The sequence below is a fragment of the Nipponia nippon genome, unplaced genomic scaffold, assembly GCF_047370975.1.
Source record: "Nipponia nippon isolate SJK-2023a ecotype South Korea unplaced genomic scaffold, ASM4737097v1 scaffold_1, whole genome shotgun sequence".
NCBI classification, from domain to species: Eukaryota; Metazoa; Chordata; class Aves; order Pelecaniformes; family Threskiornithidae; genus Nipponia; species Nipponia nippon.
In genome coordinates, this window is record NW_028262290.1 from 19,652,598 (window position 1) to 19,675,718 (window position 23,121).

At 36.8% G+C, this 23,121-nt stretch overlaps 1 protein-coding gene across 2 annotated transcripts in view; it reads left to right on the top strand.

Moving 5' to 3' along the window:
• Window positions 1–23,121, top strand: part of NUDCD1 (NudC domain containing 1) — a 55,346-nt gene that overhangs the window by 3,001 nt on the left and 29,224 nt on the right. The window contains exons 1-4 of one of the 2 annotated variants that reach the window (XM_087747372.1): window positions 974–1,280; window positions 6,044–6,198; window positions 16,372–16,557; window positions 19,648–19,831. In XM_087747372.1, coding sequence (XP_087603498.1) covers window positions 6,091–6,198; window positions 16,372–16,557; window positions 19,648–19,831 — 478 coding nt within the window. In that variant the 5' untranslated portion in view covers window positions 974–1,280; window positions 6,044–6,090. Of the gene's footprint in view, window positions 1–973; window positions 1,281–6,043; window positions 6,199–16,371; window positions 16,558–19,647; window positions 19,832–23,121 lie in introns of those variants that run through there. The other variant, XM_087747364.1, reaches the window with a different exon arrangement.

Sequence of the window (23,121 nt, forward strand, 5' to 3'; positions counted from 1 at the left end):
AAAGTGTGGTAGTAGAATCTGGAAGATTAATGTACAAAGGCTGTTGAATTTTTTGTTTGTTTTCCAGGAAACTCTTTAGGAGTACTTGTCAAATGACCTGGGATTTGGAGTTCTGCCTGTGTGGCATCCCAAATTTCATGCAGTAAAATGAACATGTAGGGTTTACAGTACTTAGAATACGTGACAATAAATAGAAATAGTACTCATTCTTAAGTAGAACTGAGTTACCTCCGCTGTAGTTGAGTATTTACACAGTGTTATTACAATCTTGTGTATTAAGCACTGGAGTATTAATCTTCTTTGGCAATATTTTCATCTATGTTTTTATAGTTATCTATTTTTATGAATTTCACTGCTAGCTTTAAAATAAAATGACCAAAAAAAATTGACACATGTAATTGATGCAGGCTATTACTGCTGGAGCAGGTGGATAGCAGCACGTGGTATTGTGGGGCAACTTGTGGTGGTTGTCATGCTCATGTGGACTACAACAAGCTTCCTTTTCTGACCATCATGTAAAACTGAATACTATTCAGTTCTAATTTGCCTTTAACTGTCCAGCTGTAGTTGCCAGGAATTTGCAGTGGTCAGATGTGCAGCTGAAGCAGAAAGAAATATAACATTTATTTATTTATTTATTTATTTGTTTGTTTGTTTATTTATTTATTAGATCTGGGGTAGAGGGGAATTTTCTAGTGAGTTTCTGAAATATATGGTCACAGTGAAGAAGAATGGTGAAATTCTGATATCTTATGTTCCCTTTTAAATACTCTGATTTGCACATTCTTCTTTTATTTCTTCCTTACTCCTACCCATTCTGTTCTAGTTAATCTAAACTTTCACAGTCATTTCTCTTTTCTCATCTCTCATCCTGGTAACAAGTTTCAACTAGTAATGAGTCCCACGTTATTATGCCTTTAATTCCCAACTCTCCATCCTAAATGTTGTCTATTTTTTCCCTTATTTTCCTTAGTTTATTTCCATAACTTATTTTCAAATGCTTCCTTTGCATTGAGCTTTGTAATGCCTTTCTTTTAGATCACTGAACGTTTGGGAGGGAGGAAAGAGCATCTCGTTTACTGTCATCTCTTCTGCCTTGCCCTGATCTGATCTCGGCAGAGCTCAAAGCAGTGACTGTGGGGCAAATCCTTGTCTTCAACACGGAGCATGTCTAAGATGCACGACATTTTTAAGGGAATGAGAACCTTGCTCTTAACTTCCACTGGTCAGATGTCACTCGATTCCTTTTTTTTTCCCAGAGGCCTGGAATTTGTTCAAATGTGGGTATCCCTCATGCCTTTCCTCTCTTGTCTATTTGACAGAACCCCTGCACATTAGATCTAGAATATGCTTTTAGATATAATGACATCTGAAAGGCATAGTAAACATTCACTCCAACATGGAGCTCCTGTTGCAAGCCAGGAGAATATGCAGAGAATGCATTCTTTTGATCACGTGCATTCATAGTTTTTTATCGCTTTTCCTGAAAAATGGTGTTAATAAATGACTGCCCTATTTGTAGCCTGTTTACATGAGAAGGTTTGTACTTCAGAGAAAAGTAGTTGCCCGTTCACTGTACTGTAGTGAAAGGTAGTTGCCCATTAGTAATGCTACATGGAAAACATGCATTTGTGTCTTTTTATGGAGCCAAAGGCACTGATATGTTTCAAACATTTACAGAGACTTCCATTTGCATTTTCCATTTCCATTTGAAAAAATAAATATAGAAAAAAAGTCTTTAATTTGTGGGAAATACTAAGAAACTGAGCTGTGGCTTTTTCAGACATTTACAGCTGTAGTTCATAAATCTAGGTTTAGGTCTCAGGCACATGTATATCTGTTATTGGGTTGTACTTTAATTTCTTGAGAAAAAAAAGATAACGTAGAGGTGAGTTCTGCCTTGTAACTGTTGTTAAAGAAAATGTTTCTTGCAGCTGGCACAAGTCAGCTTATAAATCAAGGCATTGCTATAGTGACACTTTCACAAATGCCTTGCTGGTTTTTGGATCTTGTTCAATTTATTTGTTCGATTTAGTGCGTGATAGATCCCATTTAATTTTCACACCTGTGTAAGTGATTTGATCCGGCAAAAATACTTCATTACATGGTATCTGTCAGCCCGTGCTTGTTTTCAGCAAGCTATGCATTTATTAAACAGTAAATTTTTGTGTTTAGTCTATTAACATACTTACTGCAGTAGAATAAACAAGCCTTGTACTTTTACTCAACAACAGCAGTTAGATGATGCTGCCATTAACAATAAAAACATATTTGTTCATATTAAAAGAAAAAAGAATTAATACAGAGTTAGAAGGATCTTTGAATGCTGATACTAGAAAATAAATTAATGTAATCTCTTCCACTAGTAGATAAGTGTATGTGAAATACTAAATTGCTTCCACTGGGTGGCATTGCAAAACAAAGTATGACGTGCAAGCATATAACATTTGATGCCCTAAAATAATATGTTGATATAATTATTTTACATATTTTTCGGTATTGTAAAGTTGTTTTGATGTATAGTAAAACATCTAAAACTGGAGGGGGAGTGAGGGGTGTTTCTCACCCTTTTTTCTCCACTTTTTTTTTTTTCCCCAGTTCTGCTTTATGGTGTTTGATGGCAGATGTAAGACTTCACTATTCATTTAAAGTCTAAGTCCCGTAATAGTACTCTTTATTCAGAGGAGATTTTTTTTTTGCAGTGCAGAGTAATAATTATAATAAGATCCAGTTAGGTTAGGGATATCTTACTCCTCCTGTTGGTTCTTATGAGTTGCTTTGTATTTAGTGCTTTTGCTTTTAAGTAAAGGTGGTGTGAGTAAAAATCTTTGCTTAATTATCTTTGAAATATTTTGACTGAAATTACTTTTTTTTAAGTATGGAGCTGGAGATAAATACAGTTCTAGAAAAATGGCATGATTTTCTTCGTACTGGTCTGAAATATCACACCTAACTAGGGTCGTTGGGAAATAATATTGAAAGCTGAGATTTAATTTATATGTTCTGTATATTTGCTCTCTTTTCTGGTGTGACAGAGTATGAATCAATGTTCCTGGGTTTTAGTAGTGCAGATTTATTTACCAGAAACTTGAAGGAGACCATGTATCATTCTGATGAATATAGCTGTCATTAACTGCTGTTTGTTAATTGAACTCAGTTGAAGCTAGTGAATTAGTCTGTGACTCTTAAAAAACAAAAAAACAAACAAAAAAAACAACAACAAAAAACCCCACCAAACCCAAACCAACTCCCCCAACAAGAAAAAATCAGCAAAAAATCCTGACCAAACAAAAAAACCCAGAACTATGTGACTGAATAAGGTGATGATGTGATTGAAATATCTCTTTGTTTCCCTTTATATTAACTTCTGTTTTTCTGAATTTACTTTTTTAAAATTCTTCATTTTTTCTCTTTTGTCCTTAATTTTTTTTTCCCACTCAGCTCTGTTGGTTTTCTCCTCATTTTCCAAAGACCATCAAGAAAACTTGAACCTGGAAGGAATGAACTTCTTCCTAGTGTAAAATCTCCTATAAACTATCTGAGCACGTGGTATGTGATAGCAGATGGCATTTGTGCACAGATTTCACTTGATCACAGAATGAATTTCAATTAATCAAGGATGGAATAGTTTCTCCAATTACTACTTCTTGGCAGAGAGCTATATATACAGGACACATTCTGCAAGCAGTTGATAACCTTATGTGAAGTGTTTCATGACAGTAGAGTACACATTTGTTTGATTTACTGGTTTAAAATCACCTACAAATTATATAGTTTCTGACTTCTGTTTATGAAGAATTAATTGCATATTGCAATTATGGAAGGGATTTGAATCTCCTATTCCTGACCCCTTATTATTCAGGGGGGAGAAGTGGAGAAAGGAAGCTTTACAAAATAAGACAATTTTAGGCTTTCTGTGCTGAAAAAGCTTTACGTGCTTCCGCATGTGTATTCTAATTTCAGCAGATCAGTTAATGTAGCTATACAGGAAGTAGATGACATGTACTTGGTTTCACTGAAAATAATTATGGTAGATTATGTTTGGTTTGTCTTTAATTGTTTACAGGCTATTCGCATCATCTCTTGTCGTGTTGAGAAAAATATCTCTGTGATAAAGCTTGATTGTACAAACAGCTTTAAAACACGTTTTCACAACACATCCTTCTAATATCTTTTACAGTGAAATTTACTGTAAAATATTCTAATTAGTTAAAGTAGAAATTGGAATGGGTAGCAGTTTTTCCCATTATGACAGGTGTATTCTCTTCTCACTCCTTTGTTGATATTCTAGCTTTTTTTGAAGGGCCGTGGCTTGGAGAACAGCAATTTATTAATTGCAGAGGTACGGAAATCCCTCCTGTGTGGTGAATATGAATAATGATTTGAGCTGAGTGGAATTAATGCTGTTGGTTTCCAAATATCAACAGTGATTAGGAGACTAATTGCTAATTATACTGTCATTTTGCAAGCATTTTGTATAGTATGACTGGTTTTTTTAATTAATCAGACAGTATAATCTTGCATAGTTTCCTATAGCCACTTTTATGTTAATAGCCAATATCTCTAATGGGGTCAGTTCTGAGCCATCTAGTGACTATCTGATGATGGTATTGTGATAGCTATGCAGTAGCAATGATTGCACTGTGAAATGAACTGCTGTTTGCAGTAATTGGTGTTCTGATGGAGTAGAATAAACTACTGCTTCTTCAGTAGGTTTTGCTGCATAGAGTTGTGAATGGTCCCTGTTATGGGGGTGGATAGAAGTGAAATACTGGAAATAGTTTTGCTCTGTTTCTGAGCAGAAAAGAGAAGAAAGTGGAAGCTGAAAAAGTAGGAACTAAAAATAACTGTTGCTATGAGAAGGATTAGCCTTGAGGTGCTTTACCCATACCCTGGGTTTGAAGGCTAATCATCATGGGCTAACAGAGTTTACTTATAACTTTCTAAAGGATTTTGCTTGTTGTGTGAACTTGGAGATAAACTTTCTGCAGGGAAGCTAAGGATCCTGGGATGACTGTACTGGAGAGTGAACTGGAATTCCATTCTGTCTGAGACAGTAACTGCAAGTAACTATTTGCAGAAGGATGGGCTAAACCTCTGCTAATGTCTTTGCTAAAACTTGAGATTTTTTTGTATTTTGAGATGTTGGGACTACAGCTGCTTGATCTCTGTATAGATATGGAATAGGAAGAAAGAGCTGAAGCTAGTTTAAATAAAAACTTGGTTAGTCTTAGAAAGATAACCCCCATTGTGATTACTGGTAGCTGAGGAGAGGTTTCCTATTTGGAAAAATCTTGCTCAAGTGGATGACTGTAAGTAGCATGCTTCTTGCCTTGAAGAAGGTACCGTTATAACGAGTAGCCATTCTTTACAGCCTCTTTGAGTTAGAAAAAGCTTAGTCTGAAATTTTGGTGGTATCTTGGACATTTCTCAAGATTTCAACCTCAGTGGGAGTGCTAGGAACATAGTTTTTTTTAGTAATGACCATGTACTAATTCTGCTTTGTACTGTGTTGATCTTTTGCCTTGCAAGTGTTGATAGCTTGGTTCAGTATTTAAGACTATGAAATCCATGTCGTTAGATGGGATATTTCTTTTGGCTGTTATTTTCTTGGAGTTACCATAGAGCAGAATTTTTTTCCCTTACTGTAGTACCATGTACATATCAGGAATCATTCGTGCCCTTTGCAAGCAGACTTAAAAGTAGGTTTTACTTAGTTGTTGCATGTGTGTTTCATCTTGTGTGGGTTATTGACAAACTGGATCTCAACACATGTTGGGAAGAGACAGTATGGGCCACTATAAATGGTAATAGTTATTACTTGATCACAGTGAATGACTGCAGTGACCTTCAGTGTGGATAACCTGCTTTCCAAGTTCATGGTGAAGTTTTAAACCTATGTACACATAATGTATTTTTCTTCAAATAAACCAGACCTATGGACTAAGGATGGAAGAATTATTTTTAAATTATTAGTTTGAACTTTAAATAATTAAATTATAAACAAATAATTGTTAATATAGTCTTTTTTTTCCCCCCCCAGCTGTAGCAGAAGTGAAACTCCGTGATGATCAATATACCCTTGACCACATGCGTGCTTTTGGCATGTATAATTATCTTCACCTTGATTCCTGGTACCAGGATAATGTCTACTATGTTGATCAGTTTGGAAGGGTTATGAATCTGTCAGTGACTCTGGTAAGAATAAACTTTTTCTAAAAATTACTGAATTTGAAAAGGTAGAGGGTAGATAAGATAGAAAATATGGCAAGGAGGATTCAAATGCAAAAATTGGGGGAAGCTATTGCCAGGAAGACAGATAGATTAACAAAAATGCAGTTCAACAGGAAGGATAAAAGGATTTTAAGTGAGGTTTCTGACATCTTTTCATTAGTAGTATTGCATTAGTATTGAAATGGTATTGCATCTGCTTCCATTCTGGGGAAGATAGAGATACAGTGACAAGCTGAAGAAAAGAGTGGACACTTCTTTTCTAGTTGCCAGCTGTTTCTCCCCTATGTTACTTGGTGTTTGTCTGTTTGCTAATTTGAAAATCCAGTCATTGTAGATATAAGGAGAGAAAGAAGCTGTACGCATTAGAATTAGAAATGAAAGCCTTTACATATTAATAGGTTAATCTGGGCATCACTCATTGGAGGCAAAAAGATGCTGGTGGTCCTGTGCAGACTTGAAATAGCGTGTAAGCAAGCTAGACCGAGTCTGAAAAACATGACAATTCTCTGCTTTTATACTGATGTTCTTAAGTAGTCAAACTTTATGTTTCTTTTGAGCCATTTTAATGCATGGATGCACTAGTTTCCATTACAAAGTCATTCATTTTTCTGGAGGGGAAAGGGTACGCCTCTGTGGACACGGTGTTTCTGGTACATGCAATTGTAGTGCTTGGTCTTTAAGGAATAGAAGACTGCATTACTGGCACTGATTTTGCAGCTATCACAATGTCTTCTTAGCTTTGAATGTATAATTTAGAGTAAGATTGTATCTCTGACAATTTTGACTTGTATCCTGATGAACAGTAAATATATGCTTGCAGTTTTTCACCACAAAGTAGGATTTTTTGTTTTCATTACTTTAACTCAATCCTTTTGAATTCATCAAGTATAGCTTCTTAAATGTTCATCTATGCAGAAGGAAAAAAGAAGTCCATAACTGTATCCAGTTGTTAGCTAATTTAAATAGCAATGCTTCATTCATAACCAGTTATTTAGTTAACATTTTATGTTGAGAAAGGTAATAACATGTCAATACTCAATTCTCATAATAAGATTTGCTCTGGCAGTAAATGATTCAGGGCTGATGTTTGATTTTTACATAAAACAATGTTAATTTTATGTAACAAGTCACTTGAATTCTGCTATGAGATTAATATAATTCTGGAAAATACAAAATGTGTCACATATTAATACTTTCCTCCTTCTATAGCTGTTCCTGTTTCATTCATATATTTTGGTGTGGCAACTTCTTCCAGTTACTGTAATCTGACTTCTGGAATCATGTTGGTTGACATAAGATTAATTAGACTGTGTGAGTGTTAAATAGAAGGAATCTTTAAAGGAGTTGGGTGGAGGAGAAAGTCGTTAACCTTTTGTTAATCAAATATTCAGCGTGATTGTATACTGCTGAGATGTTTAAAGTTTATGGAGTCTCTTCATACTCTTCTCTCTAGACTCCACAGAACATTTTGCTCTTCAGTCCACAGAGTACTGGCCTAAACTTATTTCATTGCTATAACTGACTACATGTAATTTTCAGGTTTGGAAAGGAAAATATCCATTGTCATGTTGACAAGGAATTTGACCTCTAACCCTGTGGGACAAAAGAAAACACAGGATGATGTGTGATTTTTTGAGAGAGTGTGACTTATTCTGTGCAAGGTTCTAGGAGTGGAAATTACTAGGCTGGGGCTAAGGTGAAAGAAATCCTGAAATGGTAGTTCTAGATTTTCCAGGAAATACAGGTTTGCAGAGGATGGTAGGCTGAGAACTGGAGCTGCAAAATAGTTCTTTCACTTTTCATAGAACATATAGGCAGTTGGAGCCTTTGGCAGACTCTTGCTGAGACAGAATAATCTTCTGGGACTTCTTCCAAATCTTTTGAGATCATCTGGATTCCCAGTAGGAACGTCTAAAAGAAAGAAGCTTGTCAGGGAAAGCCTTTTGTGAACACTGGCTTGTCACAATCTCATTTTTTGTGTTTTGTTTTTTTTTCCTTGTGGTTGGTTAACCTTGGCTGGCTGCCAGACACCCACTCAGACGCTCTCTCATTCCCCCTCCTCAACAGGACAGGGAGAAAATAAGACAGAAAAGCTCGTGGGTTGAGATAAAAACAGGAAGACTACTTACCAATTAAGTCACAGGCAAAACAGACTTGACTTGGGGGAAATGAAATTAATTTATTGCCAATTAAAAATAGAGTAGGATGATAGCAAGTAGCAAGCTTGAGAAGTGGGCCGAAGCTTGAGAAGTGGGCCTGTGTGAACCTCATGAGGTTCAACAAGGCCAAGTGCAAGGTCCTGAACTTGGGTCGGGGCAATCCCTAGTATCAATACAGGCTGCAGGATGAAGGGATTGAGAGCAGCCCTGAGGAGAAGGACTTGGGGGTACTGGCAGATGAAAAACTGCACATGAGCGGGCAATGTGCTCTCATAGCCCAGAAAGCCAACTGTATCCTGGGCTGCATCAAAAGAAGTGCGACCAGCAGGTCGAGGGAGGTGATTCTGCCCCTCTACTCTGCTCTGGTGAGGCCCCACCTGGAGTACTGTGTCCGTCTCTGGGGTCCTCAGCCCAGGAAAGACATGGACCTGTTGGAGCAAGTCCAGAGGAGGGCCACAAAAATGATCAGAGGGATGGAACACCTCTGCTATGAGGAAAGGCTGAGAGAGCTGGGGTTGTTCAGCCTGGAGAAGAGAAGGCTGTGGGGAGACCTTATTGTGGCCTTTCAATACATAAAGGGGGCCTACAAGAAAGATGGGGATAGTCTTTTTAGCAAGGCCTGTTGTGACAGGACAAGGGATAATGATTTTAAACTAAAGGAGGGTAGATTTAGACTAAACACAAGGAAAAAAATTTTCATGACGAGCGTGGTGAAAGACTGGACCAGGTTGCTCAGAGAGGTGTTAGATGCCCCATCCTTGGAAACATTCAAGGACAGGCTGGATGGGGCTGTGAGCAACCTGATCTAGTTGAAGATGTCCCTGTTCATTGCAGGGGGGATGGACTAGATGACCTTTAAAGGTCCCTTCCATCCCAAATCATTCTATGATTCTGTGATGGGCAACAAAGCCACACAAAGCTCCTGCCAGGAGCTTGCTCCAGCACAGGCTTTCCGTGAGCTGCAGTGTGAATATCTGTCCCACTGTGATCTTCCTGCAGGGGAGCAACCTGCTTCCCCATGGTCTTCTCCAAGGGCTGCAGGCGAACCTGTGCTCTACACCACCGTCTTGGCTGACGGGCTCAGCTGTGCCCTGCGGCCAGTCCACTGGAGCCAGCTGGAAGTGGCTGTGTGGCACGGGGCAGCCCTGCAGCTCCCCAGTGCCAGCACAGCACAGACATCCAATACATTCCTTTATTAGGAGGGCACTAAAGTGTGTAAATTTCTTTCTTAGCAGATAAACCAGATAAAGGATTTTCTGGCAGGCAGTAATTCGCGTTTTTATATGCAGTAAATTGAAATAATAAATATTCTTCCCTAGGACTGGTGGGTCCATTGGAATCTTCAAGAAAATGGCATTTGGTGAATATCTTGTCAGGAGTTCTAGTGAAATAAATAGCCTCCATCTTGTGTCCTAATATGCAATACAGTGCTGTTTTGCAAAGGAAACATGTTTGCATATGTATAAAAAGGAATGTGTATTCAGAAACATCAACAAGGTGTGTTATTACAAATGTGCCTGGCCCTGTATTAGTCATATGTATATTACAAATAATAGTTTTCAGCCAAGTATAGCTTACAAATTAGCAATGGCCACAATTAAAATTAATGTCAGTCTTCTCTAAAACAGAAGGTGAAACAGGTTAACATGCTTATCCTAAATCCAAAGTGAAAGAACACATAGGCTTTTTAACACGTAACTATTTCTAGTTCTGCTTCCTATTTCTGTTGCAACTTTGATTCTAATATGGCAGTGTGTTAGTTATCCATAAATCAGGAATTACCCTTGCAACTTAGGTGTTTAAAAAGATGTCATCTGTGAAGTCTGATAATACCTTGCCACTTGCTCAACATCAAACATAACTGAAAAAGAAAAATTATCAACATGAGCATTTTTTTCTAAGTTGATGGATGGGTATTCCAGTGTTTTTTTAATACTGGCTTGAGAAAGCTGTTACCCTAACTTGACTGGAAATACTACATAAAAGCTTTAACATTCTTCTATTACAGCTATTGATTTTCTTTCATTCAATAAGCCCTCATCAGTACTTTGTTTTAAAGACCCCATGGGTAGTGTAGTGTCAGGATTACTGAGTTGGGTTTTTTTGGGTTGTGGGGTTTTTTGCTCAGTTAGAGACGTGTCCAATGCCTAGATATTTTGATTTTTCATAAAAACAAAGTTTTATATTTGTTATGGCTACTTTGTGGAAATTGCCATATAACTTACAGCTTTTATTTTTTCCTTTCTCTTTTGGTATGTTTTTTTCTTTTCTCATTCCCTGTCTTTTCCTTGGAAAATTCATTCTTATTTTAAATCTCTTACGAAATATCGCTTGTTTTTACAGTATGACAAACAGTTTGTGGCTTTGGAACAATACAATTTCTGAGTACAACTTAAAAAATTTACATTTTACAGGCATGCCACTTTAAATCTTACAGGCATGCCAAAGAACCTAAGTAAAATTTCACTATTCTAACTATGTAAGCTAAGACACGCTTACTTAAATGGAGCCTGGCGCAGGGGAGTCAGGAACAGAGGGAATTTTTAAGCTTGCATTTTACATTTTACCTCTTGTACAAGCACACTGGCTCCTTATCCTGAGCAACTGGAGTACACCCAGGCTTGGTCTGCCTGACTTTGCCTGCGGAGGAACTGTTTGCTCAGAATTTCTGTACAAATTTGAAACCTGGGCTGCTTAAAAGGCTCAAAATCAGGGTTAGTGCCATAGGCAGGTGAGGCAAACGAGCGGCTGAAAGGAAAGGGGTGGTTGTAATAGTGAAGGCACCCAGATGAAATCTGGAAGACGAACAGAATGGCAGAGGCCAAAAGGAAGCAGAGTGCACTGTCAAGAAGTATGGAAGTGGGCAGAGCTAGAACTAAAGGCCAGTGGAAGAGGTAAGAGAGAGACTTGGGGAGTGAAAAATAGTTAAACGAAGAATTTTTGTAGAGAAGTGAAGGGAGATGAAGAACTGGGTCTGACAGGAAGCTGCGTCTATTTTTTAAACAAACTGTTGCTGTCATTTAAAGCTAATTACAGTGAGTAAATCTGACTTCTGTTAAAATGACTGTAGTTGTTTTAGCCAGTTCTTACTCGTATAAAACATGAATATAGTATTTCAGCATCCCCTCATACTTCTGAAGTAGGGAGTTACTATTAACTCCTGATAACCAGCTGGTGAACAGAGAAACAGTAAGTCAAAAAAGAAGTCTGACAGAGAAGGGTTTTGAGGACAGGTTTTGTTTCAGCTTCAAGTAAGTCCATCCTTTTCATTGTCAGACTGAGATTAGAGACTGTTCTAATAAATGCCTAAAGTTAAATTAGTGAACAGAAGGGCTGTGAATAAGAGCATTTCCTTTCTTGCCTATTGAGAGGGAAGCTTTGTGATGTGTAATGAAAATTATTTTTCACTTTTTTCAGGAGATGTATTGAGTCCTGGCATTCCTGCTCAGTGCTGATAAATCTGATGTGGGCTTTAGAAGATTAAATGTTTGATAGTTGATTTTTTTTTTTTTTTAATTACATCTAAAACTATTTGAAGCTTACTGTTAAGAATCACTTGAAGGCTGACAAAAGTGTGGTCTTCTGTAATGTTACATAGTATAGCCCTGTAAATCACTGTTAGCAGGCTGATGTTTTGTCTTTCTATGATAAGATGCATGGGATTTTGATTTTTTTTCTTGTCTTTCTATGATAAGATGCATGGGATTTTGATTTTTTTTTTTTTTTTTCTAGGCACAGTAGTCATACAACTTGCTAGTTACAATGGAACACTTTTACTGTAGAAAATACTGCCTTTCAGTGAAACCTTAAAATTAAGTAAAAGATGAGGAAGCCAAAATTCTTTGTATCTAATGTTTGTGGGATTTTTTTTTGTTTTGTTTGGGTTGTGGGTTTGTTTGGTTTGGGGTTTTTTTGTTTGTTTGTTTTTTTAATTCTTTCATTCTCCCTTCCTGAATGTGTTATAAATTAGTGAAATAGTTCAAGGGGCATAGTGATGCAACTGAATCTACAAAGTGATCCTGAATGCTTCCAATAATTAAAAATCAAATTTGCATCTTTTCCATTGCAAGTTTCATAATAGCCCTTGTACCTTTTTGTAGTACACAGTAATCTCTAATACAAATTCAAGTAGGCCCAAAAGGCAGGCAGGCTATCTGTCATCTGGTCTTTTTTGCTGTTGCTTATTAAAATGGTACTTAGCCAAATCCAATTTATCTTGCTTACCTTCGAACGTGTTTTAAGTGCACATCTGATTTTAATAACATCTGGAAAATATGAAGGATTTGAAATCCCCTCAAATACAGGACTCTCAACAAATGAGGCCATGGCATGCTTTGCATGCACAAATGTACTCTTTCTGTATTGCATGCACGTGCACAAGTGCAAAGAACTCTTAAAGATGGTGCTTTGTATGTATATTTTTGACTGCCTTATTTTATAGATCAGAATGAGTTTCTTTTACTAGAAGTAGATACGTATATAGATGATTTCACCCCTCAAGCTATCCATTGCTTAAGTGAAGACAGAGGGACAGGAGATGCTTAGAAAATATTATAATAATTTGTGGCTGAAATTCTGGGGCCTGTAATGAGACACTGTTTTAATCCAATACTTTTTCACTGCTGTTTCTTAGTCTCAAGCCCACCCTTACTGTACTAAGAGAGTGCATTTTGTGTGGCACAGAATAGATAAATACTTGTCCCCCCCCCCTTTTCAATACAAAAATACGCTTCTGTTTGTGCTTCCTTTAACATACTTGTAAATATCTTCAAAACTGTTCCTGTAATGTTTTTCTTTCAAATTCTGTTTTTCTATTTTTAAAAATGTATTTCTACTTAAATATCTTTTCATTTTTGTGACACTAATGTTGATTTTTAGTAACAAGGGAAGAATTTCCTTATTGCTAAGCAGAGTTTTCTGATTTGTGGAGCTTCTAAAACGATTGTAGATCAACTGACTGGAAATGAGCCTAGTAAAATAAAACTGAAAATAGTTTAATTGGCTCTATGACCATTACTTATGTTCTCAACATAATCTATTTGTTGTTGAATTAAGAAGATAGATTGGGTTTAAAAAGGGAAATATTGATCTGTAAAGGCCAGTGAGGCACCTTTTTTTCCCAGAGATGATTGTTTATTTGTTCAAATATGTGTAGGTACGCTAGCCTGCAAAGTATCTATGAAACCTGTTGTATTTAGTTTTGTTTTATTTATGATTTATATAAAACTGTCGGAGAGATGAGGGGAAAAGACCGCAACTTCATGAGAAACATTTCTTTAAGATACAGCACAGAAACAACAGGAATTGGTTTTGTTTGTTATTACTGAAAGACCTTTTTGGAGACCGCATCAGATCCTGAAGTCTATCAGTCAGTATAAGGGGCAAGGTGGTGAATACTTATTATTTTTTTAAAAATCATAGTTAGTGTCCACCATTTTTTTAGTATCATAGAACAGCCCAGGTTGGAAGGGACCTCAAAAGATCATATGGTCCAACCTTCCATGGGAAAATGAGCCTAGATGAGATTATCTAGCACCTTGGCCTGTTGCGTCTTGAAAACCTCCTGTGGTGGGAATTCTACCATGTCCCTGGGGATGATGTTCCAGTCATTGATTGTTCTCACTGCAAAAAAATTGTCTATGTCAAGATGAAACCTCTGCTGATGTAACTTTTACCCAATGCCCCTTGTCTTCTCGATGTGACTTCTTATGAAAAGGGAGCCCCTTTGTAGCTGTCTTTTAAGTGTTGGAATACTGTGATGAGGTCCTCCCTGAATCTTCTTCAGGGAGACAAGACCTAACTCCTTCAGTCTTCCTCCATAGGGCAGGTTTTCCAGCCCTTTGATCATCTTCATGGCCTTCCTTTGGACCCTCTCCAGTCTGACCATGTCTTTTTTTCAGTTGTGGGGACCAGAACTGGGCACAGTACTCCAGGTGTGGCCTTACAAATGCTGCATAGAGTGGGATGATCACGTCTCTACCGCTGCTAGTAATTCTCCTGCAGATGCAGCCCAGGATCCGATTTGCCTTTGTTGCCGCAGCGGCACACTGCTGACTCATGTTCAGCTTGTTGTCCACCAGGAACCCCAGGTCCCTTTCAGCAAAGCTGCTCCCCAGACACACAGATCCTAGCTGGTACTGGGCTCTTCGGTTATTCCGTCCCAGGTGCGGGACCTTGCACTTGTCTTTGTTCAGCCTTACAATGTTCTTGCTACCCCACTCTTCCAGGCTATCTGGGTCTCTGTGCAAGATGGCTCTCCTTTGTGACATGTCTACCTCATCACCTAGTTTAGTGTCATCCAGGTAATTTATGAAGATGTTGAACAGCGTGGGGCCTCGTATCAGTCCCTGGGGACCCCACTTGTGACCGACTGACAGCCTGTTTTATTTAGCAACTACTTAGTTCAGTTGCAAAACTTGAAGCAATTAAGTTCTATTTCAGTTATTTGAAAGATTATAGAGATCTGACTATGATGTTGCTGAATCTCCAGTCTGCATCTTATGTTTTTCTGTAAGAATATTTTGTTTGTGCTCTTAATGCTGCAGCCTGATCTGCTTAGTAAGTAGCAGATAAAGCTCTATAGCTGATAAGCATGTCCTGACCATTTTTTAAACTGTGATGCCAAATTCTTTTCAAATCATAAAGATTTGGCCAGGTTTTTTTTTTTTTCTAACAAGCCTCTTGGATATTCAGAGATTACTTCAACTCAAAAAAGGGAGGTAAATCGTAGTTCTAAGCAGGCAGCAGTGTTGCTGACATTCTGCAAGCCAAATAATGAGCTGAGACTTACAAAGTCTTATTCAGCAAAGAAAGGGCTGTATGTAAGAGTGAAGGCACAAGATAAAGAATAATCCCTAAAAGATACCCTGGAAGACATGCCTTTGTACTTAATGACAACAGCTGGAAATCCAATTCACAGCAGGAAAGCAGTTTCTTCTGTTAGAAATAGCAGGAAATGAAGAAGGCAACGCTGAACTAAAGCAGGAGTTCTGAGAACAATTACTAGAAATATAGACGAAATTGGTAATCTAACATTCATTTTGCAATATTATTCAGTCAGGCTGATTTGTGGAAAGTTTATGCAGCAAGAAATACTGGATTTTTCCATTTTGTTTTGTTTTTTTTAACATTTAGTGATATGTATCATTTTTTAAAAAAACATGTATTTGTTATTCACTGGAGAATTGTATCATCTGTGCACTTTGTTCATTATAGTGTCTCTGTTTATTCATGCTCAAAAACTATCTATGCTATCTATGTTTGGCTTAAAAACAAAAAATAAGATTGCAGTGTGCCACTGACACAGGATGCTAAATAAATTTACGCCTGATGCGTAGTATAATCATAATGTGATGGAAAAGTTATTTGCAAATATGATATGAATTAGTACAGCTTTTCCTTGCTAGCTAATCACAATTGTTACTTCTCTAACTTACTGAATAAAATAACCACTCTAGGAAAGCTGAGAAATTACATATCAGCTTGAAAATACCAGTTGTGTAAGAGAATAGGCTAAAATTCTTTTTAATTTAGAAGTGAGTTTTTATGAATTAGTTTGAGTACAGTTCTGTGACTTTCATTTCTTTTAAAGTCTCCGCATTTTTACTGGGACTAGAATTATTTAAGGTAGGTGATTAATTATATGAGCATGCTAGGGGAAAAGAAGTGAAAAGCCTTTTTTTTCAATGCAAAATGTAATTAGTGCTGTAAAATGGAAGGAAAAAAAATGGAGTGCTGAAATGTCAATTATAGAACACTCATGTTTTCAGTAAATAGAAACCAACTGAATTATGAAATTCCACCACCTTTTCCACAAATGTGGGAATGACGTTTGCTACCTGCTTTGTGCAGTTGAGCATATTTGCAAAAAAGAAACTGGTGAATTGCTGCTGAGATTTGTTACTCTTACTTTGTCTGTAATACTTACTGAAATTGATAAATACTTCATAAAGTCTTAGTGTGTGACTGTTTGCTTTAGGACACTGCTCTACAAAAACCAAGAGAAGTTTTCAGGCTACCTACAGACTTGACAGCTTATGATAATCGCCTTTGTGCCTCAATACACTTCTCATCTTCCACATGGGTTACCCTTTCTGATGGTACAGGAAGACTGTATTTAATTAAATCAGGCAAGCGTGGAAACAGTGCATCTGAAAAGTGGGAGGTAAGTCATGCAATAACATGTTTAAGAATTGTACATCTACCAAATAATTCTTATTCTTGTATTTCTTATGAGAATTGCACGTATGTAATGTTATGAAGAATTAAGCTTTAAATCATAACTGTATCACTGATACAGGATTGTGTTCAAACTGATGACTAAATTAATGATTTCTTTATGCACAAGATATTTAAAATTCAAATGTTTGAAAGGAAACAGCCTTTTGACTGAAGAAAAATCTAAGTAAAAGTGAGTGTTTCTAAATAGGTGGATAAGTGCTTGTCTAGCAGAACTTTTTCTAAAACACGTTTCCGTTTTCCATTCCCTGTTCATATGTGTGTGTCTAGGATTTTTTTCCCCCATCTTTTATTGTTTGCTATTTCAACTGGTCTGTGGAATAACATATATATTTTTTTACAAAGTTTGAAATGAATGTCAACCAAGCTAAAAGCTACTTTTATTTTTAAGTTAGGTAGTTTCTGGTTTGTGTGATGTTGGTCTGTGCAGATGTAATTGTGCTTGAAATATTCACCAGTTATTTTGCCCCATCTTAAAAAAGCATCCACAGAGACTAGAATAAAACTTAAACAAAACTGGTGGTTAAAAAGCTTTGATAAGTAACCCTGAGGGTTACCTGCAGAGCAGGTATAATGTAAGCAGTAATATTTCCACCTCTCTGGTAGGGAAAATCTTCATACTGTGCACTTAGCTCTGGAGAAGGATTGATGCTTAATACTTTTATATTTTTATATTACAGTTGGTTGTAACTGAAGTATGTTTTTATGTTTCTCGTGATTAAATTGTTTACATAATTCTTTTAAAGAGTGTTGATAAGGAGCATTTTTTGTATCCACATCAAAATGATCTTACTACACTGATAATGGTTTTGGTTATCCTGCTTGGACACAACAAATATAATCAAGTTACATTTCTACCTGAGCTACTGAGTCTCATGGTCTGTGGTTAGTTCCTCTTTATTAATGAAATAAAAATCTGGTATAAAGCTCTCACATTTTGCATCTATTTGCTTTTTTAGAGGGCAGTTTCCTAGGCAATCAAGGTTTTAGTATTGGGAGGAAATCAGGTATATGTCCTGAAGTGGAAGATTTCAGCATGATTGATGAGCTCCTTCCCCTACATCTTTTGAGAGTTCAGTAACTAGGTCATCTTATTCTTTAGGTGGTTGGTAATAAATACCAACTGGTTTTTATTCTGTTCTGTGCGAGAGTGTTGGTACATAAATAGGAGTTGGCAGTATAACAAAAACATGACATTTATATCTTGAGGTTCTGTCACCATTTAAATTCACTTTTTGAGTATTTAGGGCACCCAGTGGTTTACAATGATATTAACTTCCCAACCCCATAAATCCTCAAACCTTATCAGTTTTCAGTAACAACAGCTGGATTGAGCCTAGACTCATTCAGCCGCCGCAGCTTGAATTCCTTGTCATTTATTCTTTCATTTTCATGTGTTAATGTTCTAGCAAATAAAGAATGTTTTATTTCTTCTTCTTCTCTGCGATTTGGATTAATTTTGTTTTTATCTTCTTGGGGTTTTTGCTGAATGAGTACTTTTTTGAGAACAGCTGAAATACATCATTTGTAGAATTAAAACTTCCAGCTATAGGTACCAACTGCTAAATGTCTCATGCTACAAGAAGTGCAGTCCTTCTGTATGAAATTATTTCACGTTTATGGTGGTGCTTATTAGCTTTTGTGCTGGTTTTGGCTGGGGTAGAGTTAATTTTCTTCATAGTAGCTAGTACGGGGCTATGTTTTGGATATGTGCTGAAAACGGTGTTGATAGTGCAGGGATGTTTTAGTTATTGCTGAGCAGTGCTTGCACAGAGTCAAAGCCTTTTCTGCATCTCGCACCACCACACCAGCGAGTGGGCTGGGGGTGCGCAAGAAGTTGTAAGGGGACACAGCTGGGACAGCTGACCCCGACTGACCAAAGGGATATCCCACACCATATGATGTCATGCTCAGCACATAAAGCTGGGGGAAGAAGAAGGAAGTGGACGACGTTTGGAGTGATGGCATTTGTCTTCCCAAGTAGCTGTTACACGTGATGGAGCCCTGCTTTCCTGGAGATGGCTGAACACCTGCCTGCCCATGGGAAGCAGTGAATTAATTCCTTGCTTTGCTTTGCTTGCGTGGCTTTTGCTTTACCTATTAAACTGTCTTTACCTCAACCCATGAGTTTTCTCACTTTTACTCTTCTGATTCTCTCTTCCATCCCACCAGGGGGGAGTGAGTGAGCGGCTGTGTGGTGCTTAGTTGCCGGCTGGGGTTAAACCACAACAGCCTTTCTATATGACAGTATTATTTATGTACTCTGCCTACCTAGTCCCATCCAAATACGGATGCGCTTTTCCAAACCGTATACATAAAAATTCAAAAACTTCTATCCGTAGCTCCTCCTACACATGAATATTATACTCCTTCATTTAGTTGTAGGTTTTTGTTTCTTACTCCACTTCATAAAACTTTATAGAGAAGGAAAATTGAATCTCTTTGTAAAGATAGCAGGCAAATAAAGAGAGCCCCTCTCCTTTCAGTACTGTTTGATGATTAAACACTGACAGTAATGCAGTGGACCTTTTTATTTTCTTGTTTGCGCATGTCAAGGTCTACAAAGATTTTCAGCACGTTGGGGTGTCTAGAGAAGTAGTGAGGGCCTTGATGAAGTGCCTACATTTTCGTCTTGAGTGTGAGACTGTTTTCCCTGGTTGATACGCTATGTTTATGGATCCTGTTCTGTTGATCAGTTGTTGTACTTCTACTTGTTGTAGTAGTAAACAGCCGTAATGCAAGTGGTTTTGTGGGTCTTTGTGCTTTGTGTAATGGGCCCTTATAATGATTTTATAATATAAACAATAATAATTAAAAGCATTTCAGAACAGTGGCTTGATAGCCAAGGAGGGAGGAACCAGAAATGTATGACATTCGTGGATTCATATTAGCAGAGAGGTTTGTGGGAAGCAAACTTTAACTGATTTGACATTCACTGAAGCCTTTCACTGCTTTCTGAGAAAGAGCAAGACTTCCAGTTTTAACTGACTTTTTTTACTACAATTTTGTCTTCTAGATTGCATTTAATGAAGAACTAGGAAGTCCATTTATTATAGCACACAGTGTTTCATTTGTAAAATCTGATATGCATTCAGTAGCTGTGCTGCTGCTTAGGGTAGAAAAAGATGAATTGGACACAAAAGGAAGTGGATTTCATATTACCTTGGAATGGGTTACAATTGCAGAGATAAGCAAAGAGGGTAAGTGTTTTACATTTATATTACTGGTGAGTAATGTTAAAAAAAAAAATCCTGCTTTTATTCTTTTGTCTCAGAAGTTGATTTTTCCTCAGGTTCTGATATTTCCTTTTTCCAAAACTTCAGCTTGGATTTTACATAGGTAATTTTTTCTTATATTTTGAGATCAAGTTATCGGTTTTAGACTTCAATTCTTACAAACACTTGGAAGACAGGAAGAAGTCAAGTTTTATACGTGTGTCATTAATTAGAAAACAAGATAGATAGAACTTTATTTTGTGACATTATGAAATGCAATTCCTGTTTAGCTTGATCTTGTAAAATTGAGGTTATACAGAACTATTTCTAACTAATGTCTGTTATACTTTTTAAAATCTTGTACAGCTGGATATGGGGTTTTGTTTGGTTATCTTTTGGTTTTTTTGTTGGTTTTTTAGCCTCCAATTAACAGTGTCATGGGATTGGAATTAGTATGAGATAAATAAAAAACTGTAGCATAAAAAGTAAATACTGCGTATTCTAGGTTTCCCTACAATAAGAGAGTATGAAGTTATTCAGTTAATTTTAGACCAACACATTAAAAACATATTAGTTGGTGTTATTAATACCTACTGATTAATGTATTATCCTAATAAAGTTTGGCAAAGGGTAATTTACCTGTTCAGTATGACCATATATACGTTAAATATCATGATTCCTATAAAGGATACAAGACCCCATGCTTCGGCATCTGATTTAAAGATGTGTGGATTAAATTAATTTACCTTTTTGGGAAGACTGTGATCTGGTCTCGTTCAATATCTTCCAAAAAGTATAATTTTGGTACCAATAGAAACTAGATCTTTACTTGAACTAAAGCATTTGATTGCATACTGCGATGTTACTACCCAAATGTTCCTTGGTCTCCTACATATATAGTATGGATAGGAGAATGAGTGGCTTTATTCATGTTGTCTGCTGTTGAAACCTTGGATGATGGAAATATTTCTAAGAGAGCCAGAAAGCCACATGAGATTGCCTTATGCTTTTGTGGCGAGCTCAACAAGAGAAAGAAACCTCTGAACACTACTGGTTATATCTTGTAAGAAAAATTAAATCAGTAATACTGCCAGTCTAGAACTGAAGACCATTGCTTAAAGAGAACAGTAACACAAACTTTTGTTATACTTCATAATACTGCGTATTTTCATAAACAAATTCTTTTTTACAGTGTGTTTTTTATCACTTAAGACAAATGTTCATGGAATGAAACTCTTCCATAAAAGTGGATTTAAAAATCTTTCAAAAAATCTTGCCAGTTCTCCAGCATTTCCAAGTAGCAGACAAAATTTTTGTAATTACAGTCAGCAGAGATGTAAATAACAAGTTTCAAAGCAAACTTTAATTATGAAGAGATAAATAAGTTTTGATTTCTTTTAAATAAGCATCTTGCAAATCAGAGTCATGTATGAACCAGTCTCGAAGATAAAAGCTGTTTTGAGGAATTAAAATACTTTGCATCCTCTTTCTTCAGTAGTCAATTGCTATGCTTAACTTTTCTTGAAACTCTGCCTGTGGGTGCAGTTTATCAAATCAGATTGTAGCAAAAATAAGTAGTTAATCAACAAGCCATTTCTCAAATTACCAAAATCTACGCTTCATCAAAGCACAGCCTCAAAACATAGTTATGTGTCTTGACACCAACAACTGTGAGAGTCTCTGCCGTGTCTGGTTGGCTAGACAAAGTGATCACGCCTACCACTATTGTATTACCAAAGAGCAAAAAATGGAAGCATGAAAATAAATCTGAATGGAAGCAGGGATTAGGTCTGTCCACATCTTGTGTGGTACTTCAGAGGGTTGTGACACAGGTAGACCTTTTCAAAGTTTGTTGTTTTCTTTAGTTAACTAATGTTTTAGGAATCCTCACTGTAAAAGCTTGAAATGAAGAACCACCATGGTGCTTTATTAGACTTAGAAAATGTTACATGCTTAGCTTTCTTCTGACCTTCTTTACAAGAAAAATCATGTGATATAAACTTACTGAAAAGATCATAAAGGCTTACTTAAAAAATGTAAAAGTGTTGATGATTGATTGAAAATACCCTACAAAAGGTTTGGTCACACAATGACAAGTTGTGAGGTTGTAGAGCCTTTTAATAAGTGAGCAAATGCTGTAAGAGAGACATGCAGACAAATTTGATGTTTCAGTGCACGATTAAATTTGGTCAGTTAAATAACAGCTCGTTCAATGAGTGGCTAACTTCCCACTACACAAAGACATGCTCTTTTTGGTCATGTATCTAAGCTGAGTTAATTTGTTAATTTTTAAAGCAGGTTACCCTGTTGCCTGGAGTCTTCTGATTGTATGGATCTCTCTACTCTGTCTCTAATTAGAATGGTTGAATCTCTTCAATTAATACCCTCCTGCCCTGATCAAACTTTTTAGGGAAAAGGAGGGGGCTTTAATTAACACCACTAAGTACCAGAATTACGTGATAGTGTGGTTATTACTCTTTACACCACTTCTTGCTTAGCAAAACAAGATAACTGCTTGAGAGGACCTAAATTATACCTGACTTATCCATTATTATCTATATTCTCCTATGATTTCGATGTTCCTCTAAGCTTAACATTGAGGTCAAATAGGAACACATTTTGGAGTACTGCTGTGGTATAGGTGATTTTTACCATCATAATCTGATTTTGTCTAATGTCTCTGCTAATGAGTTCCCAGTTTCTTTCAAGTAAAGTTGTAGTTACAAGTACAGTGATTTAATGAAAAGATGAAGCATAAATGTGAAAACCTAAACAATTCCTGTGGATAATTTTATCACCTGTGAGAATTGTATCAAGTTTTACTTTTTTACTAAAAATCCATTGGTACAATCTGTTATTATTCAGAAGCTGATCAATTACGGAGGAATCTGTGGGCAGTAAGATTGTAATGGAAAAAGAACAAACGTTGTCCTAGAACCTGTCACCTTATTGGTGATTTGAGTTATCAGTTCTCATGTGTTTGGGAGCACAGTAGAGAATGGCATGGTCATTGATGCCAGTAGCCAGCCTCTGCGACCTCCCCTTTAAAGGGCAGTGTTTTACAAGAGTTGAGGAAGATGGGCATTTTCCATTATGAATAAAGTGTTACCACTAGCTATTTCATTGCTTTTCAAGTTTTTACAGTAGCTCAGAAAGTATTTGGAAAACTTGTTTGTACAGAGGCTGTGAGTGGTTTTATGAATTGCTGGGCTAACTGTGATTAACAAAGCCATCATGAGAAAAAAGGGCAATGTTAGATTAATTTTAGGGTCTAC